Here is a 27,983-nt window from a genome sequence, read left to right on the forward strand (position 1 = left end):
AGTTATTGGGCAAATTTCCTGTTTATAAGGTGGGAAACCTGCAGTCAGCTGAGACTGAAGACGTCAGCTGGATGAGTGACGAAACGTTTCTCCCACTGAAAACGCTACACCCCGATGAACAGAATCAACTTTTATTGCATTACATTTTCATCAGTTATCAGTTTGAGTTTTCTAGAAATCATCTTAAATAACTTCCAGAAAGAAAATGATCAATCTTAAAACTAGGACAAAAAGTGACATTTAAAATATGCCTTTCTCCAGCCATGTATTCATAAATGTGATTCTAATTAATACAGGAAACAAGCAGTACATGGAGGAATACTTTGAAGAGGAAAGCCTGACCTCTTTGAGATCCTCCACCACGAAGGTGAGCTCTTCCACATCTCTCTTGTTGCACTGTTTCCAGGTCTCTTTCTCCTTGCCGGTGGTGTCCCAGCTCAATCGTTCAATGATGTAATGCTTCACAGGAGAGCCACCATTATTTTTGGGAGCCTCCCAGCTCAAGGTGACAGTGTTCTTTGTCACCAGGTTAACCTTCAGCTTGGTGGGGGGGTCAGGTGGGTCTGAGAAAGAGGATGGTTAATGTTAGGGCAATTCATATAAACTTTGGAAGTATGTGCTGCATATCTGGAGCTGAAATTCCAAACAAGTCCTCACAGATGGGGTCTCTGGCCCGGACAGGTTCAGTGGTGACAGTGAACGGGCCGAATCCCAATCGGTTCTCTGCTCGCACTCTGAACAGGTAGTCCTGACCCTCTAGCAGTCCTGGCACCACGTAGGCCTGGCTAGCACAGGCTACATTAACCTGATAACAAAGCAAAAAACGCAGCTAATCAATCACAAACAGCAGAATCTTAAAGTTAAACTTAGCTGTTATATCTAGTGCTTCTGAGTCATGGACATATTAGAATCATAGAAGCAGCTTACTATTTAGCCTGGGAGTCTCTATCCATTCCTGCAACATCTAATCAAAGGGACTATTTCCATACATTACTTTTGAAACTTAGCAAAATAGAATAGAGAAACTGACAACAAGGTGATGTTTACCTTGGTCCAGGCCTTGTCGGTCACAGATTTCTTCTCAATAAAGTAACTCTTGATTCGCTCTCCTCCATCTGTATTGGGGAGCTTCCAGATCAGCCTCATGGTTGATCGGGTGATGTCAGTAATCTTTAAGTCCTTTGGAGGTCCGGGAACATCTGCAGGCACAAGCACAGTAAAACATTTAGGACACAGGAAAAAGATGCCACTCTGCCATTGCTAGTCATCTATAAGTATGCTTCTCTTAAAAAAAAAGTCACAAACATACCGAGGACAATGACCCTGATGTTGAGGTGTTTCTGTCCAGACTTGTTCTTGGCTGTGATGGTGTAACGTCCAGAGTGAGTCCTCAGACTGACAGGTATAGTCACAACAGAAGTGGTGTCTGTGGACTCCACCTGAACAAGCAAAACAAAAAAATATTTAAAGAATTGTCTTATGTATTTTGTAAGATATACAAACACAAACATAATAATGCAATGGTTTCATAAAATTGTAACAGACAAGTGAAAAATAAGGGAAAGAAGGGCAAGAACTCTTCAGAAAGGTGATTTTTTTTTTCCTGAAAATGTGGTATTAAGGTCTCACCTCAGAGTCCACAGGCAGTGTGTGGAGTTTGTTTTTCTTGTGCGACTTGGCTTTGCCGTCAAAGTCCCAGGTTACCTTAGGAGTGGGCCGGCCTTTGATGGTGGTGGGGATTCTAATGGGATCTCCAGCACGGATGGAAACCAGGTCATCTGCCATCACATCAAGTGTGATTGAAGGTGGAACTGTTGAGTAGGAATTGATAAACACATCAGTGGATGAAATACACAGTATCTACTTATTGTAGGGAAAATTACTTTAAATTCAGACATACGTTGGACATCCTCAATAAGAACTTCACTAGTGCGGGGGCTGGGATCAGACTCTCCAATGTCATTGACAGCAATGATCCTGAACCGGTAGCGCTTCAGCTCGCGGAGGCTTGGCACTGTAAACTCAGTAGTGGGGTGCAGGGTTTCAGGATCATTTACTCTCACCCACTCTGATGTCCCCTCATCCTGTATCTGGATAATGTAGCCCTTGATGGGACTGCCACCATCACTCTCTGGTGGTTTCCAGGAGAGTGTGACATTGTGTTTTGTCTTATCGGCCACCTCGGGAGCAGCAGGCATGCTTGGAGGAGCTGCAGGGAAAAGCAACAGAATGTGAAAAAAGTATCCAAATTCTATCATTCATCATCCCCCTGAATCTGGTGGCCAACACCAGACTTAAGTAAGCTGGTGGGTTTTAAAAAGACATGCATTGTCCTTTACTTACTGAGAGGGTCAACAGCAAAGGCAGAGTCAGATGGTCCACTGAAAGGTCCGGTTCCTGCTGAATTACAGGCTGCGACCCTAAACTCGTACTCTGTTCCTTCAAACAGACGTGTCACCTGAGAGACACATAATGCAACAGTATTCAATTTCTAAACAAGGAGTTGTACACACCGAGGCAGTGCTTTCCTTAAAATAAATGCTAAAATTACTAGAAAGCCCCACAGCTCACCTGGTACTCCCAGCCTTTCATGCCCCTCTTTGTGATGGGCATCTTATTGACTTTAGCCCAGTAAGCAGTACCTTTCTCTCTTTTTTCCAGCCAGTAACCAATAATCGTGGAGCCTCCATTATCTCTGGGAGGTTCCCAGGTTAGAGTCATGGAGGTCTTGCAGTACTCTGCAATTGTTGGTTTCTCTGGAGGGCCAGGAAGGCCGAAGGGGTCTATAATTTGAACTTCCTCAGTTGTGCAGGGATCAGATTTACCGTAGCGGTTCTCAGCCCGTACCCGGAAAAGGTAGGTCTTTTTGTCTTCCAGGTTCCAGACCTTCAAAAGATGTAGGTGATGTTACCATTGGAAACCAATTGGACTACATTTATTATTATTAATATAACTTGTAGTTGGTGCTACTATTATAAAGACATACCCCATATTTTCTCTCAATTATACTATTTGTAACCTCCTCCCACTGCGGTTCAGGTGGAGCTTCCTGTCCCTCTTCCACCTCAGGCACCTCTGTTACCACTTCCTTCTTCTCAATGATGTAGTTGGTCAGTTCACTTCCGCCATTATCAAGTGGTGCGTCCCAGTTGAGGTAGCAGGACTCACCTCTGATATTGGTTACTGTCACTTTCCTTGGTGGAGTTGGTCGGTCTGAAGAGAAGAGCATGAGTTCAGTCAGGACACTGTCAGCTGGTTACTCTGATACAAACAGAACTAGCATAACTAATAACATAACACCATATTTTATGTTATAAAGTACCACCACAGTGACATGATTTCAACTCACCAAGCACCATGACATAGACCGTGTGCGTGGCTGAACCCATGTTGTTGGAGGCAGCCACAGTGTAACTGCCACGGTCCCTCCTGTTGGCTGCTGGGATAGACAGCATGGTCTTGCAATTCATTCTGCCAGTCACATTTGTCTCCATCAGTAGAGTCTCAGTAGGTTTCTCGATCACTACGTCATCCTTAGACCACTCAATCTTAGGGATGGGGAGTCCCAGGACATCAGCTGGGATCTCGATGGATTCACCCTTCTTCACAGTAATGGTGTCCCCTTTGAACTGCTTCAGCATGTGAATCTCAGGAGACACTGAGAAAGGCAAGACAGAAATCAACCAAATCAGAATGCATGAGCCATGAGCCAAGTTATTAGCGTCCACCAGGGTTGACCTCTTTATTTTATATACATTTCTCTGGAGAAAACTCTTCCATCCATTACTTGAACAAGTAGAAGTTTTCAGGCTTTACCTTCATCATCTTGGATAACCACAGTCAGTGGGATGGATGGCTCACTCTCTCCAATAAGGTTGGCACACTTGATTCTGAACTCGTACATCCAGGCATCATCCAGGCCCTCCACAGTCATAGTCATGTTGGGACAGATCTCAGTGTTGCAGGGCTCAAAGGCCTGCTGGTCCTGCCTCTTTTTCTCAACAAAGTAACCAATGATAGGGCTGCCGCCATCATTACGTGGTGGTTTCCAGGCGAACGTGATGGAGTTCTTTGTGCGTTCAGTGTAGTGGAACTTCTCAGGATATGATGGCGGGCCTGCAAAACCACACAAGAAACTTGTTTCAAATACACTTCCACATTTCACACTGCTTCTAAACACAAAATCCCCAACATCCATAGAATGAAAATAAACGTAGCACTCACCCTGTGGGTCTACAGCCTTGATGGGTCCTAGCTCAACAGGTGGGCCCAGGCCGTATTTGTTCTTGGCGATGACACGGAACAGGTATTCTTGTCCCTCCATAATGCCCACACACTCACACTTGGACGAGGCGGTTTCAACAGGTTGCCTCCATGTGTGCATCTTGGGATCTCTTCGCTCCACGAGGAAGCCGGTCAAGTCACTGCCTCCATCGTCTTCAGGGTCATCCCAGTTCAGAAAGATCATCTTACGAGTGACAACAACAGGCTTCAGGTCTGTGACAGGTCCCGGGACATCTGAAAATAAAACAATATTATCCTGTTTGATCATTTGTTCAACTAATTACAAGTTCAGACTGAATTCTAACGTCCTGGACTCACCCATGACCTCCACTCTGGTCCATGCAGACTTGATGCCACTGGGGTTGCAAGCGGAGATTTGATATTTTCCGCAGTCTTTCCTCTGGACATTCTTGACTGAAAAGATGCTGTTGTTGTCCTCAGTGAGGATCTCCGCACGGTCTTTGTCGGGTTTGCCATCATCCTTGGTCCAGGTGATGGCTGGGTAGGGTTTACCTGTGACTGTAGCAGGTATAAGGAGGTTTTCTCCAGCTCTGATCACGACGCCATTCTTGACAGACAGATCCAATTCAATTACTGGGATCTCTGTTAGTGATGACCAGCAAAGAAGCAAAGAATGAAAAACAAACAAATAAAATACAAGAAGAAGAAGATATACATCAATACGAAATTAAACAAGATTTGATCTAATTGAACACTGGTTCAAATTTCTACATTTTTAAAAAAAAAATTCTGAGTTTTTCAGCTAACCTGCAGGATTTCTGACGAATACAGACTCTGTGAATCCTGGTGTTCCCTCTCCAGCAGCATTACAGGCAATGACTCTGACCGTGTACTTTGCTCCCTCTCTGACTCCATAAACAGTGAAGTTCCGAGTCTTCCACGGACGTTCCGTAGATCTTGACCAGTCCTTGGTACCAGCCATAGCCTGAATAACACCACAAAACAAACAAGAACATCCATCAGGACTGAAATCAACTTCTAACATGACAGAATCTCAAAAACAAAGTTAAAAACCTATGAGAAGTAACTTTTTTCACCTTATCCACATGATATCCCAGGATTTCCCCACCTCCATTGTCAGCAGGCGGGTCCCACTCAACTTCGATGGAGTGGTCAGTAGTTGCTGCCACTCGGGCAACTGGAGGACCTGGAGGCACTGTAGGGTCAAAGTAAACACAGATGAATCTCACCCTACGATTGACTATATTTCAGTGAGAATAACTATACCCAGATGAGGTAGGAAGTAATTCAGTTCGAATATTATACTAAAACAAAAAAACACTTGGAAATCATCTAATCTAATGTTTTAGATCATCAAACAAATTGTATTTAACAAAGACAACATAAGTAAATAGAAAATGCTGTTTTTTTCATGATGATTTCATTTAGTACAAGAATCCAAACCTACCTGGCCCTATATGAAAAAGAGAACCTAACAGCTGGTTCTACCACCTCTCGCAGCAAGAACTGCAATCAGGTGTTTGCAATAACTGGCAATGAATCTTTTATATTGGTGTGGAAGAATTTTGGTCTACTCTTCTTTGCAGATATGTTTGAATTCAGCCATATTGCCCTGTTTGAAGTCATGTCAATCCATTTCTATATGTTTTAAGTCTGGAGTTACTCTTGGCTACTCCTAAACCTTCAGTTGGGCTTTTTAGGCCATCCAAACGTGAACTTGCTGGTGTGTTTTGTATCATCGTACTGCTCCATAACCTGGGTGCGCTTGAGCTTCAGGGCACAAAGTGATGGCTGAATATTCTCTTTCAGGATTTTCTAGTAGAGAAGAGAATTCATGGTTCCATTCATTTGCTCATTTTATGCCAGATGCAACAGGACTCTTCAAAATGTTAAACTGTAACCCTTTCCCTCCACGGCGGCGATGTCTCATTCGAATGCTTGCCATATTAACTTTCGATGGCACTTTATCTGCCTGCCATGTTTGACCACAGATAATGGGGAATCAGGGTTCGAGAGAACCTGACAAACGACTACCACATCCAAGGAAGGCAGCACACGCACAAATGATCCCCTCCCGACTCAGGGAGGTAGTGATGAAAAATAACAATACAGGACTCTTTCGAGGCCCTGTAATGTGAATGTGAATGAAATAATCTTTTAAAAAATATTTTCTATTTACTCAGGTTACCAATTTCTAATATTAAAATTTGTTTGAAATTTTATCTGAAACATATAAATGTGACAAGTATTAAAAAAACCCAAAAGAAAATCTTAAAAGGAGCAAATAATTTTACCATAACTTTTTCTTCTTCATACTTCTAAATTCTAAAAATTGCCAGTTGCTCATTTTTCAAATATTAAATAAATGTTATAGATGGATATAACTAAGAATAAAACATTTAATGACAACTCACAGTTCTGTCGAACAAAGGATTTAGAACAGTTTACGTACAAATTGCTGGCTGGGCAGTCTTGGGTTCAGAGGGAACACTGAACTTTCCAGGGCCGGCCTGGTTTTCGGCAGCAACTCTAAAGATGTAAGTCAGCCCCTCGATCAGACCTTCAACATTTAGCTCAGGGACAGGGATGATGTTCCTGAAGACCAAAGGTACCATGAAGGCTTTGTTATTACCCTCACACAAGCCAATATGCACTTTCATGTGTCTTGTTGCAAATTGGAAAAGAAAGAAAGAAAATGGTTACATTGTATGGTTTTCTCACCTATTTACACGTGCCCAGTGTGAGCTGTTGATCTCACGGCGCTCCACCCAGTATCCCAAGATGGGGCTGCCATTATCATTTGGTTCATTCCATGTGACCAGCATGCTATTGGCTGTGATGTCATCAACTTGTGGTTTATCAGGTGCTTCGGGAGGTTCTAAGGACATACCGAGATGAAATAGCAGAACAAAAATAAGTGGTATGTTACTATTGTTTATATACCTTTAAGTTCATTAATAGCACAGTTATCTGTTAATTAATCTACATAATGACATATATTTAATTTCAGCTGACCTTTAATCAGTTACAAACATTTTTGTGCTTTAAAACTTTACAAACCAAGCTGAAAAAAACAACAAACAAATAAAACAAAACCAAAAACTAGCTTACAGCATAGACCAGAATAATAATAAATGCACCCATACCAAAAGGATTCTTGGCAATGACCGGTTTGGAGACACAGGGTGGGCCTGCACCATACTTGTTCTCAGCCACGACCCTAAAGATGTACTCCTTCTTTTCAATGAGTTTGGGCACCAAGTAACGACATCCTTTCAATATTGCAGTAACGGTGCTCCAACCAATCTCCAGCTTGGAGTTGTCTTTCTGTTCCAGGGTGTAGTTGAGAATCTCGCTGCCACCATCATCCAGAGGGGGATCCCACTTGCAGATCACAGAGTTCTTCCTCACCTCCTCGAATCTAAAGTTTACGGGAGGCCCGGGAGTATCTGTAGACAGAATAAATGTTCAGATTTGAACTTTTTGTATCTTTTTTTAACACATGATTAGCTTTAAAGTATAAAGCTTTGGTTATAGAAAACACAAAAGAACTCGCACCGAGTATGTTGACCTCGCAGGTTGCCGAGGCAATGCCATGGTCGTTCTCCACCTTCACCATGTAGACACCATGATCAGGGCGAATCGAGTCCCTGATAACGATAGAGGATACACCCTTGTGGCTATTGTCGATGGCCAGGCGTTCATTTATGGTGGGGTAGTCTGGCTCCTCGACCTCTGGTTGTGGAACTTCCTCCTCCTTTTTCACCTCGCCTTCTTTTTTCACCTCGCCTTCTTTTTCCTCAGGTTCTTTCACCTCTCCCTCCTTCTCCTCTTTCTTCTCAGCTGTCCCCTCTTCTTTCTCCTTTTCCTCCTTCTTTTCCTCTTCCTTCTTTTCCACCTTCTTCTTCAGGGGTTTTTCAGGTCTCTTCCGGAGTGGCTCAGGCTGAATTGATTGGTTGTTCCAGTACCAGGTGATCTGAGGGTACGGAGATCCTGAAATGTTGGCATCCAGGCAGATCTCGTAGCCTCGCTTCACGGCGAGACCAGACTGCAAGCTGCCACTCAGGAAAACCTTTGGAGGATCTAAGAGAGAAATAAAATCAGACAAACCGAAATGCGTACCTAGAAATAAAGAAAGTGAGAGATAGATCGAGAGAGAACGAGACCACACAGCTGATACATACCAATGGTATCAGCGGCCTTGATAAATGGCGTGTTGCGTGATGGCTCACTGATCCCAGCAGCATTTTCAGCTCTGACTCTAAAGGTGAAGTTCTTTCCTTCAATCAATCCTCTGACGGTGTAGGATAGTACAGGCACCAGGAAGTCATTGCACCTCTCCCACTTGTCCTCTCCTTTCTGCTGCTTCTCTAGGATGTAGCCCATGATTTTGGAGCCACCATCATACATGGGAGGCTTCCAGGTTAGAGTAACAGTACTGGATGTTGGGTTGTGGGTTTCCACATCCACTGGTGGGTCAGGAGCATCTGGAACAAGATTTTGCATTCAGTTAGATTTCTCTTGGAAGCAAAATGTCAAACATTGAAAACTTAGGAAAACTAAATATTCATTTTCATACCAACACCAACTAGAATCTTGATATAAATGAGTAACAGTAGGTGGACATTAGGTAAGGCTGCACTTTTTGCAGCGATCTCGTATAGAAAACTATTCTGCGCATATATAAAACAGGTCCGTGGCTCCGAACTGTAGTACAGGGACCTCTGGCTGATACGTCGGGTTCGTGTCGGGCTCGTAGCTGAAAACGAGCTTTACTTTGTTGTCTGGGTCAAGTTTCAGACAGAGAGGCGTTGAAAGGCTGCTCCAACAGAACTTATTGTTTCAGAGGAAAACAGGAACACGGTGTACAGTCGAGTCTTAATAGCTTACTTACAGCTGGGCTCGTCAGGCTGCAGTGGTTATTATTATTATTAACGGGCGACCGTGGCTCAGGGGGTTGGGAATCGCATCTGTAACCGGAAGGTCGCCGGTTCGATCCCTGGGCTCTCTGTCCGGGTCGTTGTGTCCTTGGGCAAGACACTTTACCCTACTTGCCTACTGGTGTTGGCCAGAGGGGCCGATGGCGCGATATGGCAGCCTTGCTTCTGTCAGTCTGCCCCAGGGCAGCTGTGGCTCCAACTGTAGCTTGCCTCCACCAGTGTGTGAATGTGAGAGTGAATGAATAGTGGAATTGTAAAGCGCTTTGAGGTTCTCGAAAAAGCGCTATATAAATGCAATCCATTATTATTATTATTATTATTATTATTATATTTACATGCTTCCAGCTTCCGTTTCTGCTCGGTGACAAGCTGAAGAGGAGACATGGGCCCATCCTCCCGCAGGCCCACCACCCGCAGGAGGCGCCATAGGGGTCGGGTGCATTGTGTGCCGGGTGGCGGCCAGGAGCGGAGGCCCTGGCGGACTGACCTCCGGCTGCCAAGACTGGCAATAGGGACATGGAATGTCACCTCTCTGGTGGGGAAGGAGCCTGAGTTAGTGCGTGAGGTTGAGAGGTACCGGCTAGATATAGTCGGGCTCACCTCTACACATGGCTTGGGCTCTGGAACCAGTCTCCTGGAGAGGGGCTGGACTCTGTCTCAGTCTGGAGTTGCCCCTGGTGAGAGGCGGCGGGCTGGGGTGGGTATTCTAATATCTCCTCGGCTTGCTGCCGGTACTTTGGGGTTTTTCCCGGTGGACGAGAGGGTTTGTTCCCTGCGCCTTAGGGTCGGGGAACGGGTCCCGACTGTCATCTGCGCTTATGCGCCGAGTGGCAGTTCGGAGGAGGGGGGGGGGGGGGTGCTGGAAGGTGCTCCATCTGGAGACTCTGTTGTCCTGCTGGGACACTTCAATGCTCACGTGGGTAACGACAGCGAGACCTGGAGAGGCGTGATTGGGAGGAACGGCCTCCCTGATCTGAACCCGAGCGGTGCTCTGTTATTGGACTTCTGTGCTAATCACAGTTTGGCCATAACGAACACCCTGTTCGAACATAAGAGTGTCCATAAGTGCACGTGGCACCAGGACGCTCTAGGCCGTAGGTCGATGATCAATTTTGTAATCGTATCACCAGACCTGCGACCATATGTTCTGGACACTCGGGTAAAGAGAGGGGCTGAGCTGTCAACTGATCACCACCTGGTGGTGAGTTGGATCAGGTGGCGGGGGAGGACGCTGGACAGACCTGGTGCACCTAAACGCGTAGTGAGGGTGTGCTGGGAACGTCTAGCAGAGGCCCCAGTCCACGAGGTCTTCAACGCACACCTCCGGCAGAGCTTCAACAGCATTCCGAGGGAGACTGGGGAAATTGAGTCCGAATGGACCATGTTCAGCGTCTCCATTGCCGAAGCTGCTGCATTGAGCTGCGGCCGCAAGGTGGTTGGTGCCTGCCGTGGTGGTAATCCCCGAACCAAATGGTGGACACCTGAGGTGAAGGGAGCCACCAGGCTGAAGAAGGAGTCCTATCGGGCTTGGTTAGCCTGTGGGACTCCGGAGGCAGCTGACAGGTATCGACAGGCCAAGCGAAATGCGGCTCGGGCAGTGGCTGAAGCAAAAACTCGGGTGTGGGAGGAGTTCGGAGAGGCCATGGAAAAAGACTTTCGGACTGTCTCGAAGAGATTCTGGCAAACCGTCAGGCGTCTCAGGAGGGGAAAGCGGTGCTCTACCTGCACTGTGTATAGTGCTGGCGGAGCGCTGCTGACGTTGGCTGAGAAAATTGTCAGGTGGTGGAAGGAATACTTTGAGGACCTCCTTAATCCCACTGACATGTCTTCCGAGGAGGAAGCAGAGTCTGGGGATGAGGGGAATGACCCGCCAATTTCCGGGGGCGAGGTCACTGAGGCAGTTAAACAACTCCTTGGTGGCAGAGCCCCTGGTGTTGATGAGGTCCGCCCCGAGTTCCTGAAGGCTCTGGATGTTGTAGGGCTGTCCTGGTTGACACACCTCTGCAATGTTGCGTGGAGATCAGGGGCAGTACCTGTGGACTGGCAGACTGGGGTGGTGGTCCCCATCTTTAAGAAGGGGGACCGGAGGGTGTGTTCCAACTACAGGGGGATCACACTCCTCAGCCTCCCTGGGAAAGTCTATGCCAGGGTGCTGGAAAGGAGAGTTCGTCCGCTAGTCGAACCTCGGATACAGGAGGAACAATGCGGTTTTCGTCCTGGTCGCAGAACACTGGACCAGCTCTTTATCCTCTCGAGGATACTTGAGGGTGCATGGGAGTTTTCCCAACCAGTCTACATGTGTTTTGTGGACTTGGAGAAGGCATTCGACCGTGTCCCTCGGGGTGTCCTGTGGGAGGTGTTGCGGGAGTATGGGGTGTCTGGCCCATTGCTACGGGCCATTCGATCCCTATACAACCGTTGCAAGAGCTTGGTTCGCATTGCCGGCAATAAGTCGGACTCGTTCCCGGTGGGTGATGGGCTCCGCCAGGGCTGCCCTTTGTCTCCGGTTCTGTTCATAATTTTTATTGACAGGATTTATAGGCGCAGCCAAGTGGTGGAGGGCTTTCGCTTTGGTGGCCTCAGAATCTCATCTCGGATTTTTGCAGATGATGTGGTTCTGTTGGCTTCATCGGGGGCGGGCCTCCAGCTCGCACTGGAACGGTTCGCAGCCAAGTGTGAAGCAGCGGGAGTGAGGATCAGCACCTCCAAATCTGAGGCCATGGTTCTCAGCCGGAAAAGGGTGGAGTGCCCACTCCGGGTCGGGGATGAGTTCCTGCCCCAAGTGGAGGAGTTCAAGTATCTCGGGGTCTTGTTCGCGAGTGATGGGAGAAGGGAGCTAGAGATCAACAGACGGATTGGGGCTGCAGCTGCAGTAATGCAGACGCTGCACCGGTCCGTCGTGGTGAAGAGGGAGCTGAGTGTAAAAGCGAAGCTCTCAATTTACCGGTCGATCTACGTCCCTACCCTCACCTATGGCCACGAGCTGTGGGTAGTGACCGAAAGAACGAGATCGTGGATACAAGCGGCAGAAATGAGCTTCCTCCGAAGGGTGGCTGGCCTCTCCCTTAGAGATAGGGTGAGAAGTTCGGCCATCCGGGAGGGGCTCAGAGTAGAGCAGCTGCTGCTCCACATCAAAAGGAGCCAGCTGAGGTGGTTCGGGCATCTGACAAGGATGCCCCCTGGGCGCCTCCTGGGTGAGGTGTTCCAGGCATGTCCCATCGGGAGGAGGCCCCGGGGCAGACCCAGGACACGCTGGAGAGATTATATCTCTCGGCTGGCCTGGGAACGCCTTGGTATTCCCCCGGATAAGCTGGAGGAGGTGGCTGGGGAGAGGGAGGTCTGTGCCTCTTTGCTTAGTCTGCTGCCCCCGCGACCCGGCCTCGAATAAAGCGGATGAAGATGGATGGATGGTAATAATTTAAAAAAATATTTCTTCATGTCATTATGCAACTAGGGGTGACATGGGCCGCGAGATTGAGACAAAGACATTAGAGCCTCCTAATGCGTGTTTTGTTTGGGTTTCCATCGGCGTGGAATCACCAAAATAGAGAGGGCATAGCCTAACATATGAAACAGGAAAAAAACGCTGTGTAATCCCTTTACTTCAACAAAGTAACTGTATTCTAAATACCACCTTTTTAAACAGTAACTGTAATGGAATACAGTTACTCATATTTTGTATTTTAAATACGTAACGCTGGTACATGTACTCCGTTACTCCCCAACACTGAGTACAAGTGCTATAAAACTTTAAGAAATAATAATCAATCTTAAACTGGGAAAATCACACAGTATCATCTGTGCTGACTCCTGCTGCTATCCCTCGAATGGTTAAGGGTGAATGCTTTAGCTAATCTCCATCTCCATCCCAAGTGATCATATTCTCTACTGGCATTCTCACAGCAGGAAGTATAATCCTTGTATGACATCACCAGATTCGATTTCCTTACGTTTCTGGTCCTCGGCGATGACTGGGTTGCGGAGCTCGATGAACTCTCCTCCTCCAATCTTGTTAACGGCCTGGACCCTGAAGTAGTACTCTCCATTGTGGATGAGATCTTTGACCACCCAGCTCACCTTGCACTCTCCTGACATTATGTTGACGTATGTCCTCCTGCCGGCCTCACGCCGCTGTGCGGCACCACAAAAGGAACAAATGAAAAAACACATGAGCATTTTATTTTCACTGTCAGATTTCTAACGTGATCAGTAAAAACACGCTGCCATCTCAGACCTGCAAGACATAGTGAAGAATTGGACTACCACCATCATAATCTGGTGGATCCCATGAAACTTTACAGGAGCTCTTTGTGATCTCAGAAGCCACAATTTCCTTGCAAGGACCAGGAAGCCCTGAACACAAAGACATAGAGACATGAAAAAACATCGGCTCCAGGTTCAGTGTGTCTCTCCAGTGATGTACAAACTGGCCATGTGTGTTTAAATACCGATGACTTTGACATTGATGGTGGCACTGGCACTTCCCAGCTTGTTTTCTAGTGTCACTTTGTACACTCCAGCATCGGCATGAAGACTGCTGTCAATCTCCAGGTGACAGGAGGTATACTCCTTCCTGTTGAGCACCAACCAAGAAAGAAAAGACACAAAGCCATTTTAATGGAGCTCATGTTGGGCTTTTTCCCAGCAAAAAAAGATCAGTTTTCTACTGTTTGTTTGAAGAGTAATTTCAATATAGTATTCTTTAAAGAATATGTTCTTCTATTATATCAGTCATTCCATCTCAAATCAGTACATCCATGAGGGTCTGAAAGGCGTCTATAAATAAAATGTATTATTATTATTATTTTATTACATGTTTGGTAACATTTCTACTTAAACAACTCCAATTTTCTTAAATGTTTTATGGTCCAAAGTTTACCCATATATAGTGAGTGCTGTGAAATTTTAGTTTTATACATTAGAATTAGTGCTGTCAGAGTTACTCTCGTTATAATGACGTTAACGTCATAACTGCATTCACGCGGCAGATCTCTGTTAGCACGGATTGGCCCATGTTAGGGGCTGCACGGCACTAACGCGCTAACAGGCTAACCGTGCTAACACTTTGACGCTGTGCAACCCTAAAACATGAAATTTTAGTTTTTGACATTAAAATTAAAAAAGAAATATTTTTTAAATGGTCACTTTCAGACCATTGTTTTGCTAACTGAAATATAAATATATGTGTCAAAAACTAATAAAAACTGGTCTTTCTAACAGCTGAAATAAATCAATTTGGGACAGATACGCACATAAAAAAATTGCCTACTAACCCCTCTGACCCTAAATCCCTAATCTATCCCTAACCCAACCCTAAACCTGGCATGACTTCTACAGGTAAGCAGAGATCAGGCATGTAAATACATATAAATTCCCCATTCTTTATATTCCCAGATCGGGTGCTAGTAGAGGCTGGGAGTTTGAGGGTCCTGCTCAGTTTCTTGGACAGCACTCTTCTACCTCTTAGTATATTTTAAACTTAATTTTAAATATCAGACTGAATGCATTAAGTCTCAAACTGTTGGGTAGAGCAAGTGTCAAAAATGAAAACTATGAATATGTTTTAACAACATTATTTTTCAGTTATCACAAAAAGCAATACCTGGATACGCTAGAATTTTTTTCTATATTTTTCTTACCTTAACTTGCCACTACTCAGACATTTACACATCGGTCCCAAATTAAGGATCTTGATGCATTTTGATGGTAAGAAAAATGAAAATTTTAGACTCAAATATTCATGTTCAAACTTTTCCTCACATTTAAATGTGTGAAAAATGGCTTGAAAGTGGGTGGATTGTAGATTTTTATTTATTTTTTTGTTTGTTATATTAGGATTAAATTTCACAGCAAGCATAAAGTTTTTATGCAAATCAGAGATGGATGAGTGTAAGGCCTGTGCTGGTGTGAAATGAAATAACCGATATGACAAAAGTTCTAGATGAAAGGATTCGCACAGAACACTCACCTAAAGCCAAGGCGTTCATCCGCCTTCAGCTCTTTGCCATCTTTGTGCCAGGTGATTTTAGGTAAGGGGACTGCTCTAAAGGGAACTGGGATGTGCAGCTTTTCTGTTTCCACAACAACTAGATCCAGAGTCTGGAATTCCAGAGTTGGGTTGCCTGAAAACACAGAAAAACAAAATCTTTCTCAGCCACAAATGAAGGGCACCGGTGACTCTCAGAAACAAATATGATGATTCTTACAGTCAGAGTCTTTGGCAAAGACATTTTCAGAGATGTCCGACGGTTCGCTCTCTCCGATAGCATTAACGGCCCTCACTCTCAGAATGTACTCCTTTTCAGGGGTCACACCCTCCTCTACACGGTACTTGAGCTCCTTCACTGGACGGGAGTTCACCCTCATCCACTTCTCAGTTCCAGCCTCGCACATCTCAATGTGGTATCCTCTGACAGGGGCACCGCCATCTGTTTGTGGAGGTTTCCAGGCAATTGCCAGGAAGTCTCGGCTGGCTCCAGTCACGTGTAATTCAATGGGTGGTGATGGGATGCCTGGAGGGGAGAATATAAACTCAGACTCTCCGCACTTTAAATTGTTTTTACTGTTACAATATAATTATTAATGAATTGAAAGCCTTTATTGTCATTATACATAGTATAACGAGATTAGAAACAGCTCTATAAACGTGCACACATGCTTATAGCATTTTATAAAAACTATACAATAATTTAACTATACACTTACTGTAAATATATGAAGCTTATTTATTTATTTTTTTATCTATTTCCTGAGCTGACCTGTTGGATCTTCTATGGTGAGAATCTCGGTGGGTTCACTTGGGTGTCCACTGCCAGCCTCGTTCTCAGCTCGGACCTGGAACTGAACCTCTGTTCCCTCAATGACGTCTGTTACCCTGTACTTACAGTCTGGACCCGAGGTCTTCCCACATTTCACCCAGCGAGTTCCAAGCTTCTCTTTTTTCTCAATGGAATACCTGAACAGCCAATGGAATACAAGGGAAATTGACCTTTATACATACTAGGTCGAGGAAACAAATCTGCTGCTTCTGCTGCAGGTGCCATTTACATGGTGATCTACTAAGTGCCTATCCTGCATGAGAAACGTAAGGAAATCAGTTTTGCAGAAATGTTTAAGTTGCACGGGACTTAAGTTGTGCAATGTCACATACAGGGTACAAGATAAAATGTGATAAAATGGTAAAATGTAACCTGAGGATGGGTCTTCCACCATCGTTTTTCGGTGCCTCCCACTGCAAGTCCACATATCTTTTGGTCACAGCACTGACAGCGAGAGCGTAGGGTGGGCCAGGAGTACCTGGAAATGAGGAAACATTATCGTCGTTCTTTGACAGATCAGCAGTGAGGATTTTCATTGCCTTCAAATTGAAATGATTTGTGCGACTGCGCATCCTTTCTAACTTACTGAAAGTGTCTTTTGCCAGCACAGAGTCCTCCATCTCACAGAAGGGTCCGACACCCACAGCGTTCTCAGCAGCAACACGGAACACATAAAGCGACCCTTCATTGAGCGGTTTCACGTCGCACTTCAGCTCTTTGACTGTGGTGTCCACAGTCTGCCAACCTTTACGCCTCACATCACGTTTCTCCACAATGTAGTTGGTGATGGCTGAACCTCCATTGCGCTCAGGAACCGCCCATTTCAGCTCAGCACTGTTCCTGCTGATGTTGACAACCTCTAACCAGCGTGGAGCTGAGGGAGGGTCTGGGGAAAGGAAGACAAACCACAGTTTTAATCTGTCGGTGTGACCTGGCCAGCTTCAGAGCACCAGCTGTCGGATGTGTCGCCCATATACCATAGTGTACCACGCTTATTCTCTACCAGTTTGTCTTACAGGGAAATGTTTTGACTGTTTAAAACTTCAAATATTCCAACAATTAAAACTAAATTTAAACAATTAAACTCAATTTAAGAAAATGTGAAACTGTGCTTTACATGTCACATCATTCGTCTTTTCCAGATGAAAAACACATTTCATCTAAAAAACCTGTTTAATTCAGGGTGAACGTACTCAGAGTTTGAACACTGATCAGCTGTCCTACAACAGTAAATGCTGAGCTGCCAGTCTGAGAGGTCAGCTGTTGAACAGCCCTCCTGTCTTGTACTCCCCACATAGACGTTTTCCCGAGGGCGTTCCATTTTTACCAATTATCCAAGCGTGCATTTAAGTTTTGGTTTTCAGTTTTGGTACTGAAGCAATGATATATCCCACTGTACTGATGCTCATGATTGGACATAGATTTAAAAAACAAAAAAACCCACCCTGAATAAATGCAAAATTTTAACCTTATTTTGAACATAAAAAATAATAATCAACCCACCTCTGTGTATTTTTATGGCAGTTTTATTAGCACTCTGAGAGGCTTATGTGGGAACCTTTCTCAGAGAACCCCACGTATGCTTATTGTACAGTTAACCGTTTGTGTTCTGGACATTTGTTTTTATTTCATGTTTGTCTAAATTGTCTGACAGCACCTGTGTTATAGAACCACACACACTAAATATCTATGTTTATTTGTGTGTGTGTTATAAATTGCACATTTTTTTAAGCTCACTCCTCTTGTATTATGTGGCAGTCAGTGCAGAACAGATCATTGATCTATGTTTTACTCCAGTATGTTTTTCTGTTTTTAGATCATGAGTTATTCTTACTGAGTCTCTCTTTGCAGAGCACTGGGTCACTGGGTTCACTGGGTTCGCTCTCTCCAGCCACGTTAACAGCTCGCACTCTGAACGAGTACTCCTGCTTCTCCATCAGGCCCTTTAGGAAATATTCCAGCATGGGGATGTTCTCTGCCACACGGATCCAGTCCGTGGTGCCGGTCTTTAGCATCTCAATGACATAGCTATCAATCTTTGCTCCGCCATCATGCTCTGGTTTGGTCCACATTAGGAAGCATGACGTCTTAGCTACGTCCTTCACTGTGGGTTTGCCAGGGGGCCATGGAGGGTCTGGTAGGAAAAACAACCGTGACATATTTATCTATTCTAAACAGATTTAAAGTGCTTATAGAAGTAAGGGAAATTTAGTACCAATAGGATCTTTAACAAGGATTGGATCTGTCTCCTTGCTGGGTTTCCCAGTTCCGGCCAGATTCTCAGCAAGGACTCGGAACTTATACTTCTTCCTGGTTGGAAGACCTTTGACCCTAATGAAGAAAAGTACACTGTAATCTACCAAAGAAGCTTAATGCAAGAGTCAGTTTTGAAATTCGACAGCAGAGTAGCTAGGCTACCCTTTTTTGTGTCTTTGACTGGTCAAAAAAGTTATAGCATATGAAAGTTCTCTTTTTACCTGCATTTTAATGCAAATATAAAAAACTTCAATAACGTTTTGTTTTTCAGTTTATACTGTTGCCTCATTTCCATTGTCAGATGTTGAATAATAGAGATGATGCATAATCTTAGTTTCCCATATGCTTTTACACAAATCAATTGTTTTTAACTTTGGGAACCATCACAAGGTGCAGTGCATTTCGGATGAAGACTCAGTGGCCAGTATCAACACTGCTGTGTTGCTGCTGTAGTGTTGCAAATGTGAACGATGGAGATTGTTGTGGAAGTTTTCCATTAAGTAAAGCCTGCAGACGAGCCGTGAGCGGTAGCTAACATTCTTTAAAAAAAAAAAAGCTAACATTCTTTAAAAAAAAAAAAGCTAACATTCTTTAATCACAAACAAAGAACAGAAAACCAAGCTTGGTGGAGCCTGCATGATCGTGGGGCAGACTCAGCTAAATACCGTCTCCAGGAACTAAAGGCAGTACACAGCTGTTTCACAGCTTAAGGTTCGCACTCCCTTGCTACCTCCCAGAGTCCTCGAAGAGACAAAAGACTCTTCCTGTGGAGTTGTCTGCTTGTCTGCTTCCCCCCAACTTCCTTACCAGACCCCCACCATTTGTCTAAGTAAGTAAGTAAAATTTATTTATATAGCACATTTCACAGATAAAAATCACAAAGTGCTTTACAATAAGATCAGACATACAAGTTTAAATTAATTAAAAGCCCGTTTGTATAAAAATGTCTTCAGCTGCTTTTTAAAGGAGTCAGTAGAGTGTAGACAGCGTAAAGACAACGGCAGAGAGTTCCACAGCCTCGGTGCCTGAAAAGCCCGATCCCCACGTGTTTTAAACCTAGTACGTGGGACCACCAGTAGCCTCTGACTTGAAGACCTAAGTGCTCGGGATGAAACATGAGGTTTCAACAGGTCAGAGATATACTGGGGAGCTTCACCGTGCAGAGCTCTAAAAGTTACACCTAAAATTTTAAAATGAACCCTAAACTGCATGCTAAAGAGACATGCTAAAATCCAGGGATTTAATTCATCAGACCTATTTGCCAGACAATTTTTCAGCTCGGTGTAAGAGACTGAAGCACAGCTGTGACGGCTGTATGAATTGATTGCTTCAGTCAGCCTTTGTCTGTTGGAATCAAAATCACTGAATTAACTTTTTTTCTAATAGGTTAACTTATGGGACAGGTGCTTTGTGAAAACAACAAAAGTAACCAGATCAGTTCAGTCAGTTTCAGTCTGGTGTTACTAAACCACACATTTGTCCGTGTACAGGGGTCGCTCATAAATTAAGTCTAAAGTTCTTATCTCCAAAAATGGATTTGATCCAGAGAGTCCTGGATAGAAGGTGAACCTGGTAACAGTGAAAACCTTTTAGATGCTATAACTTGTTTTGACCAGCCACCTATCCCACGTAGTTGTACTGTGTTTTTATAGTTTTATAGAACACATTTCATTTCAGTGAAGTATCAGAGAAAACAGAAAACATCAGGAGCACCAGTACTTTTTCTAATATTCCTGAGTTTAAACTTTTCTGTTGGAAATGTACATCAGCACACTAATCTACCAAAGAAGCTCAATGTGTAAACATCAGTTCTGAAATGTGACAGCTAGGCTCACCTGTAGTTTGTGTCTTTGACTGGCAGCTTGTTGCATCTTATCCACTTGTCATGGTCAGCTTCGTATCTCTCCACCCAGTATCCAGTAATTGGGCTTCCTCCATCCTCATCGGGCTCATACCAGTTCAGATTCAGAGAGTCCTTTGCAATATCTGAAGCCTCCAGCTTGTAAGGAGCCCCGGGAGTATCTGAGGACAAGATCAGATGCATCAGGTTAGTCCAAGTCATGAAGACTTGATGTACTTGACCAACTAGGGACCTGAAAGTAAAAAAGCCTGATTATGATAAATGTTCCACACTAAACTCTTCAGTTAGCTGAGAATCAACAAGAACAAGAATCTCTCACAGGATCTTATAAAAAAAAACCTGTACGATTAAGCTGTTTTTCCATCTTAACCTCCTAAGACCCGAACTCTTCCACGGCAGCATTTTTAATTTCTCTTTGATATTTGGGCTGATTGGGACCTGATGAATGTAAAAACAAAGAATTACCAGATTATTTTTTTACCTGATTTTTGTTTCTAAGAAAAATGAGAGCCACAAATGAGGATATTCGTTTAAAATTTCATTAGAACAGTAGCAGGATAATGTCCTCGTAAGTGGATATCAGGCCCTTGTAGAGCAAAATTGAAATAACCCAAAATGTGATGTCCACATATGTGGACGCAGGTCCTAGGAGGTTAATGCTGCATCAGACATTTCAATCCAAACAAACAGAAAAAATACTACTGTATATGAATCTATACATAAAAGAAAACTGGAAATGGACTCATCTACAAATGGAAATTTCTGTTTCTAAGATATTAGATGTAAGGTAGCCTACCAAAGGGGTATTTAGCAGTGATTGATGGGTGTTCAGCAGCTGGACCAACACCAAACTGGTTTTCAGCAAATACTCTGAAGATATAGTCTTTGAACTTGATCAGACTGGTAGCTTTGTATGTGGTCAGCTTCACAGTGGAGGACAGTCTGTGCCAGATCTCACTATCAGCAGCTCGCCGTTCAACAATATAGTTGGTAACTTTGGAGCCACCATCATCACGTGGAGGGTTCCAAGCCAGAAAGCAGGACTCATTGGTGATTTCAGAAATGTCAAAAGCAGCAGGGGGACCAGGCTTATCTGTTTTGAAGAGCAGATTTAAAATTGTAATCAGCAGAAACGGAGAATCTGTACCTTTCTCGGTCGTTAATTGATCTTACCAAGGATGTTGACATCCACAGTGGCAGTGGCACGACCGCTGCTGTTGGTGGCTTCGATGATATAAGTGGAACTGTCATCTCTCTTTGTCTTGGCGATGGTAACCATGGAGTGTCCTGGCTTGGTGTCGATGGACACCCTGTCGTCTGGTTTGAGGACCAGGTCGGCTTTGGTCCACTTGACTCGTGGCTCAGGCTTACCTGTCACATCAGCAGGAAGTTCAATCTTGCTGCCAGCCTTAGCAGTCAGACCAGCCAGAAGCTTGGCATCCAGCTGGATCTCTGGAGGCTCTGCATAGAAATTAAGGACAAGAAGTCAGTCAGTAGGTGGGCATTGAGATGCCATAGTCACAATAGAGTAAAGAGGACAGCAAGCTCAGTGTGACCACATAAAACTAATGGCTTGCTTATACGGAGTTTATACGAGGGAATAACTTGTAACGTTGGATTACACCATATGAAATTTCATGGTCCTAAGAGGACTACATCACAAGTACCTTTAGGATCAACAGCCTGGATCTCATCAGTGGCTTTGCAGGGCCGGCTGGCTCCAAGTCGGTTCAGGGCTCTGATTCTGTAAGAGTACCACTGACCCTCAATAAGATTCGTCACCTGGCACTTCAGCTCAGTTACCAAGTCCCCACAGGGCTCCCACTTATCCGTTCCTCTCTGACAGCGTTCAACATTGTAGCCCCGGATGCCGCTTCCGCCATCATACTTTGGCGGCTCCCAGGTCAGGAAGATGCCACTGGCTGACTTGTCCCTCCACCTCAGGTTTTCTGGAGGGTCGGGGACAGCTGGAGAAAAAAAACAGTTGGAGCGCTTAGAAAGTTTCTCAGAAGCAGTTTAATCGAAAGGAAGTCTCGTGTTGTTCTGACTCTACGTGTACGAAGAATGTGTTTAAGTATTTTGATTAATAGAGACAGCCAGTATTGTCATTAACATCAATGTTACACATTGAACACTGCCTTTACTCACTTGCAGGAGAGGAGACGTTAACTGGCTCGTCAATATACGCTGGCTCTCCCGGTCCACATTTGTTGCAGGCGGTGACTCTGAACAAATACTCCTTCCCTTCAACCACGTCAGTAACGGTGAACTCCAGATCCTGGATCCCTGTGGTCACCTTAGAGAAAGAAGAATTAACATCAGGCTTAACTGGTCCTTCATCACCATGTGCAGTCCAGCTAAACATTTCTTCATGACAGGCTGGGGCCATGGAAATAGTATGAGGGGAGATATTATTGAGTGGGTGATAATACTGGAAATGCACTATACGAGTGCCAGTCAGCAGGTGTTGTTACGATTCGACTGTTACTTGTTCATGAATACCCAGAGCCAGCTAATTACAGAGCACTCTCTCTCTTACACGTGTGTGTGTTTTAAAATATAAAATTACACTTTTTTAATTTAAATATTAGATGACACATTATGTAGTGATCAGCTGGTTCAGCACACTCTGAAAGCCGATGTCACTGTTGTACCTTGACCCAGGTCTTGCGGGACACGTCTCGTTTCTCCACCTGGTAGCCAATCAGAGGACTTCCTCCATCATGCTCTGGAGCCTCCCAGCTCAGGTGGACATGCTGCCGAGTCACCTCAAGGACCTTGAAGTCCTTTGGAGCACTGGGTGCAGCTGGAGACACAAACAGAAATCCGATGACACAATTTTAACAAAAATGTAACATTTGTCAAGGCTCTGCTCAGTTTTTTTAGGGAAGATTTTTAAGGTGTACCAATAACATTGACTTCAATCTCTCCAGAGACCGATGTGACATCATTCTCCAGATGTAGCGTGTAGATGCCTTTGTCTGGACGGACACTCGGAGTGACCATTAGTTCTGTAAATGTTGACTTTGTCATGAGGAAAACCCGCTCATCATGCACGCTGGATAGCTCCTTCTCTCCGAAGGTCCACTTAGCAACAGGTATTGGATATCCAGTTATGGGGACTCTGATGGTGAGAGGCTGGGGAACAATCACTTCCAGGCCATCTTTAAAAGCACTCAGGTCAAAGCTTGGACCAACTGGAGAAGAGACAGAGGTTTTAACGTGCCTGCCTTTGCCAAGGATTTTACTATGAAGGAATAGCATATGAATAAAATAACTATGAACTAATTCATTAATCTCACCATGTGGGTCGTCAGCTAGCAGAGGTCCGATGATGTTTGAAGGCTCAGAGACTCCGGCAGCGTTTTCAGCAAACACTCTGTAGTTGTACTTAGTCCCATATTTCAGACCTGACACCTGAGGCAAACGTCAGTGAGGGATTACAACAAAGAAATGTCAAACTTTTAAAAAACCTTTTATTTAAAAGACTTTAAAAGACAGTTTTGGGAGGTTTTTACTTTGAAATAACTGGTATGCCTTTTTTAAATGACAGGTTTTTTTAAACCCTCGCTGGAAGGCTTGTTTTGTCAATTATCTAATGACACGCTTTTAGCCCGAAGCAGCTGATAAAGGGCTTTTACTCAAAGGTTGTTTTTGGTCACAAGACACTGAACATCAACGAAACAGCTACTCAGGTTTGCAGATGATTTTCTTTGATTTGTACCTTGTAGAAGAGGTCAGGGCAGAGACGGGCGTTGCAGCGGAGCCACTTGTCAGAACCGTCCTCACAGCGTTCAATGATGTATCCGGTGATCATGCTGCCTCCGTTCTTCAGTGGAGTCTCCCAGGTGAGCTGCACTGAGCTCTTGTTCTGGTCCTGCCAGGACAGGTTCAGAGGGGGGCTGGGACGCTCTGCAGGTGATCAGAAAACACCAATTTTAAACCTGTTAAGTTAGAAGTATCCTAGGGTAAACCAGTGTGTGTGTTACGTTTTACCAGGCAAGAAAGGTTGACACTGAACTAGTTAAGTTGCTTTGGAGTGCTAGCTTCTTTCTGTTCAATATTGATTTTCCCTGATTTTGAGGGACAGACTAACCTTATCTAACCATTAGATAATCATTTTCTTACTTGAAAGGGTAACCAATCATCTTTCCATGAGCCAAACTCACCGATTGGATCCATGATTTTGACGGGCTGTGAGGCAGCACTGGGTTTGCCGACACCGGCTCTGTTCTCAGCTTTCACTCTAAAAATGTACTCTTTATTCTCAATGACATCATTAATGATGGCACTGAGGTCATCAGGTTTGGCCACCAGGACAGGAGACCACTTCACTGACGTCCTGTCGCGGAGCTCAATGATATAAGAGGTAATGGGAGAGCCTCCATCTGATGTGGGAGGCTCCCAAGACAGAGTGCAGCCAAACTTGGTGACGTTTCCCACGATCACATTCAGAGGAGCTTCAGGAACATCTACAGAGATAAACAAAATATATTTTAGTGAACATGTGTTCAAGCATCCAAGTATTAAAGTATATATCAAGTTAAATTTGCACCTCAAAGATCTTGAACTTGGAAGTTTGGGCTACTTTTGTCCACTTAACTAGACTGTTTAATTTCCTTTCATCAAAATATCAATGCTTCTGTTTAATCTGAAACATCCTGTGGCTCATAAAGAAGCTAAGAGAAAGTTGGTGGCTGTGTAAAGGAACAGTTTAAAATAAAATATCATGGGTTATTTTGAACTCTAACAGAGTAAAGATTTTAAAGAAGAAACAAGGATATGAGCAGAACAGGTCAACTTAACTTCAAAGATTTGGCATGTTTGTTATATTAACACCATACTCACCATATTCAGATAATTTGATTTAGCCTCCGTCTAATTCAGTTACGAGAACAATAAGCTAACATTACCAAGATATCAGTTCATGCACTACAAATTTTTATCAGTATTTTGCAATATAAAGTCTCTATATTTATAAAGTTAAACTATTGTTTGTTTTTATTTTACCTAAAAAAGTAACATCTCTTCAACTTAGTTTTATATCTTTTTTGTTACCTTAAAGTGAAGCTTACTGTCTAACATCAGAACTACTTTACATCATTATTTAAATGTGTGCAAAAGATAAATACAGTAAATCTCACCAAACTTGTTCTTAGCTTGCACAGCTTCGTCAGTCTCCACAGTGGGTCCGCTGCCAACCCGGTTTCGGGCACAGACTCTGAATAGGTACTTGGACTCCTTCTGGAGGCCGGTCACTGTGTACTCAGGACTTTCGGCATGGTCGGTGGCCAGTGTCCAGGTCTTACGTTTCTCATCACGTCTCTCCACTATGTAGCCGATGACTTTACTGCCGCCATCGCTCTCAGGCTCCTCCCATGCGAGGCTGATCTCACCATCTGCAGTGTCAGTCACCTGGAGGTTCTTCACAGGTCCTGGGACATCTGGAAAAAGAAAATCACATTATAGGATAAGATAAGCAGCCTATGGACATCTACACTACAGTATCAGCTCTGAATGAAGAGAAACCCGTTCTAAAGTTTATTCTTAATCACAGAAACAGCAGATGTGAAAATACCACACGACACCCATTATTTTGTTGTTTTAAGTATGACTGGTGCTTTTAAAGTTCACTCGTTATTATGGGATTTGAGAATTTTTATGCTTTTCTTTTTGACAATTAAAAATAATGTTTTGCACCTTTTCATGCTGCTTCAGCTACTTTTGAAGGAAACAACCTGCAGATTTAAGTAACATTCATTATGTATGGGGTGAGAAATACTGAGGCACTATGTATCATCTGAATTAGATTAATATAGCAGAACACAGCTTTTGACGACGTGTTGTCCAGATTTGGCTTCACATTTAACATTAATGATCCCAATAGTGGTCAGACTATTTAAAAAAACTAGCTTGTACTAGTAACTATTTTATCTCTAATATCACACGTAATTACTATAAAATCCTTGTGGAAGCTGCAGTTCAGTGTAATTTTAATTGTAAACTGTCTTAACACTAATTTAGTATAATTTTGTTTACTTGTAGTTAACCAGCTGCTTCTACATAACAAAGGAGACCTTACCAATGACATTCAGGTTGATGAAAGCTTCTCCCGCTCCATGTTTGTTTTTGATGATGATCTTGTAGGAGCCCTCGTCGACCTTCTTGGGGTTCTTTAATCGGTACTCTGTGTGCTCAGCTGAGGTGTAGATGTTGTCTTTTTGCAGACTCAGGTTGTTGTACAGCCAGTCAGCTTCAGCTTGTGGATAGGCACTGTAGGGGACGACCATGATAACAGGCTTTCCAACATCTGTGACGTAGTTCTGGTCAGTGGTCTTTATCTGAGGCACAGCTGCAAGAGGTGAGGAATATCATCAGTAGCACATGTAGCAGGTACAATAACTACTGAACACAACACTGATTTTTCTAAGTAACCCATGGCTCACTGGACAATGCCTTGGACTTGGACTGCAGTAGCAGTGACTGCAGTGACAGTTATTGTATTTTTTGTGTCTGCACTCTCACCTGCCAGTTCCAGCCTGGCCTTTGCATCTTTATCCTTGGCAATGACTCTGTACTCTCCCTGGTCCCGAGGTCTGATCTCACAGACCTGCAATCTGTGGACTTTACCCTCGCTCATCATCTGGTATTTGTCTCCCTGGACAACGGTCATATTGTTCCTCAACCACTTCACCTCCACTCTGTCTTTGTTGAGCTCCACCTCAAATACAACGTCCGAGCCTGGAGGTTCAAACACGTTCTGCGGGGGTCTGATGATTTCCACTGGGGTCTCTGCAGGACAAAATAACATTTTTAAAGCGGTCACACCAAGCAGGAACAGAAGAGGAACTACATTCTACTGAAAACTCTTGGAGGCAACGCTGAGGATTTCACCTTCAACAAAAAGCCTGGCCCTGGATTTCTTCTCCTCCACACCACAGGCATATTCACATTCATCATCAGGTCTGCATTCCTTGATGCGCAAAGTGCAAATCTTTCCATCTCGTTCAAATATGTATCTGAGACAAAATAGTGAATTGTTTAAAAGTAAAGAAGGAGACAGATTCCAAAACAGTAAAGTGTAAAAACGGAGGACACTGTTCATCAGGAAGAATTCTGTGTGGATACAAAAATAAACTTTTGTTTTTTCTCCTTTGTAAATGTGTAAAGTCATTAAGTCTGGGAGTTACTGCAGTTTGTGATTTGGGGGTGCAGTGTAGCTGGCCATGCTAATTTGTCCTGCTCCGATTACGGCTGCTAACTGAGAGTAATTGTGCAGGAACGTGTGTTCAAAAACAGTGAAATTACTGAGGGCAACTTCTCCCTTTGTTTTTGTTGATTAATTTGTATTTATACAGTACCATGCAAAAGACTCAGCCACCCCTCATTTCTTTATCTTTTGTTATGACAGTGGGAAACAGGTGTGGTGATTTATTAAAACACGTGCACACATGTATGGATTACAGTATGAGGAAAAAAGCTTCCCTAAGGACTGGAGGTCCCTACATATGTATGTCTAAAAGTTCACTGAACTTGGATCTGCACAGAACGTTTTCCTTCATTGTGTGGTTGAACCTGGCATAGCTGTAGGCTTCATTTCTATTGGCTGAGCAAAGGCAAGTCACAGGGTGCAGCGGTCAACTGGTTTGAACTGGGTTTTTTTGGCCTTTTTATTGGCTAGACTGTAAAGGGCGGCAGGTTGGACTCAAACCCGGGCCAGCCACACAGCATATGGTTGCCTGCTCATCCCAGTGAGCTAAACCAGCGTCCAACTTGCTTAAACTTTGGCCGTGGCATGCAGGAGTACTCCTTGATGGCGTGCATGTGCTTTGCCTTTCTCTG

General features: G+C 44.1%; 1 protein-coding gene across 1 annotated transcript in view; it reads right to left on the reverse strand.

Moving 5' to 3' along the window:
* ttn.2 (titin, tandem duplicate 2) overlaps nucleotides 1-27,983 on the reverse strand; it is a 228,147-nt gene that overhangs the window by 75,135 nt on the left and 125,029 nt on the right. Inside the window, exons 123-165 of the mRNA XM_080290745.1 lie at nucleotides 27,036-27,160; nucleotides 26,667-26,933; nucleotides 26,224-26,493; nucleotides 25,286-25,585; nucleotides 24,311-24,613; nucleotides 23,866-24,053; nucleotides 23,048-23,558; nucleotides 22,796-22,947; nucleotides 22,290-22,437; nucleotides 21,809-22,108; nucleotides 21,315-21,602; nucleotides 20,938-21,234; nucleotides 20,116-20,302; nucleotides 18,240-18,355; nucleotides 17,859-18,158; nucleotides 16,611-16,910; nucleotides 16,397-16,502; nucleotides 15,965-16,161; nucleotides 15,413-15,718; nucleotides 15,175-15,328; nucleotides 13,655-13,779; nucleotides 13,441-13,559; nucleotides 13,157-13,337; nucleotides 8,451-8,753; nucleotides 7,825-8,349; nucleotides 7,413-7,715; nucleotides 6,988-7,144; nucleotides 6,719-6,861; nucleotides 5,343-5,461; nucleotides 5,053-5,230; nucleotides 4,603-4,887; nucleotides 4,225-4,518; nucleotides 3,817-4,116; nucleotides 3,350-3,658; nucleotides 2,987-3,213; nucleotides 2,572-2,886; nucleotides 2,344-2,458; nucleotides 1,901-2,209; nucleotides 1,630-1,811; nucleotides 1,310-1,439; nucleotides 1,048-1,199; nucleotides 658-805; nucleotides 343-563 (exon numbers count right to left, since the gene is read on the reverse strand). Of these exons, the coding sequence (XP_080146871.1) occupies nucleotides 343-563; nucleotides 658-805; nucleotides 1,048-1,199; nucleotides 1,310-1,439; nucleotides 1,630-1,811; nucleotides 1,901-2,209; nucleotides 2,344-2,458; nucleotides 2,572-2,886; nucleotides 2,987-3,213; nucleotides 3,350-3,658; nucleotides 3,817-4,116; nucleotides 4,225-4,518; nucleotides 4,603-4,887; nucleotides 5,053-5,230; nucleotides 5,343-5,461; nucleotides 6,719-6,861; nucleotides 6,988-7,144; nucleotides 7,413-7,715; nucleotides 7,825-8,349; nucleotides 8,451-8,753; nucleotides 13,157-13,337; nucleotides 13,441-13,559; nucleotides 13,655-13,779; nucleotides 15,175-15,328; nucleotides 15,413-15,718; nucleotides 15,965-16,161; nucleotides 16,397-16,502; nucleotides 16,611-16,910; nucleotides 17,859-18,158; nucleotides 18,240-18,355; nucleotides 20,116-20,302; nucleotides 20,938-21,234; nucleotides 21,315-21,602; nucleotides 21,809-22,108; nucleotides 22,290-22,437; nucleotides 22,796-22,947; nucleotides 23,048-23,558; nucleotides 23,866-24,053; nucleotides 24,311-24,613; nucleotides 25,286-25,585; nucleotides 26,224-26,493; nucleotides 26,667-26,933; nucleotides 27,036-27,160 (9,955 nt within the window). The remainder of the gene's footprint in view (nucleotides 1-342; nucleotides 564-657; nucleotides 806-1,047; nucleotides 1,200-1,309; nucleotides 1,440-1,629; nucleotides 1,812-1,900; nucleotides 2,210-2,343; nucleotides 2,459-2,571; nucleotides 2,887-2,986; nucleotides 3,214-3,349; nucleotides 3,659-3,816; nucleotides 4,117-4,224; nucleotides 4,519-4,602; nucleotides 4,888-5,052; nucleotides 5,231-5,342; nucleotides 5,462-6,718; nucleotides 6,862-6,987; nucleotides 7,145-7,412; nucleotides 7,716-7,824; nucleotides 8,350-8,450; nucleotides 8,754-13,156; nucleotides 13,338-13,440; nucleotides 13,560-13,654; nucleotides 13,780-15,174; nucleotides 15,329-15,412; nucleotides 15,719-15,964; nucleotides 16,162-16,396; nucleotides 16,503-16,610; nucleotides 16,911-17,858; nucleotides 18,159-18,239; nucleotides 18,356-20,115; nucleotides 20,303-20,937; nucleotides 21,235-21,314; nucleotides 21,603-21,808; nucleotides 22,109-22,289; nucleotides 22,438-22,795; nucleotides 22,948-23,047; nucleotides 23,559-23,865; nucleotides 24,054-24,310; nucleotides 24,614-25,285; nucleotides 25,586-26,223; nucleotides 26,494-26,666; nucleotides 26,934-27,035; nucleotides 27,161-27,983) is intronic.

The sequence above is a fragment of the Astatotilapia calliptera genome, chromosome 16 (assembly GCF_964374335.1).
Source record: "Astatotilapia calliptera chromosome 16, fAstCal68.1, whole genome shotgun sequence".
Taxonomy (NCBI): Eukaryota; Metazoa; Chordata; class Actinopteri; order Cichliformes; family Cichlidae; genus Astatotilapia; species Astatotilapia calliptera.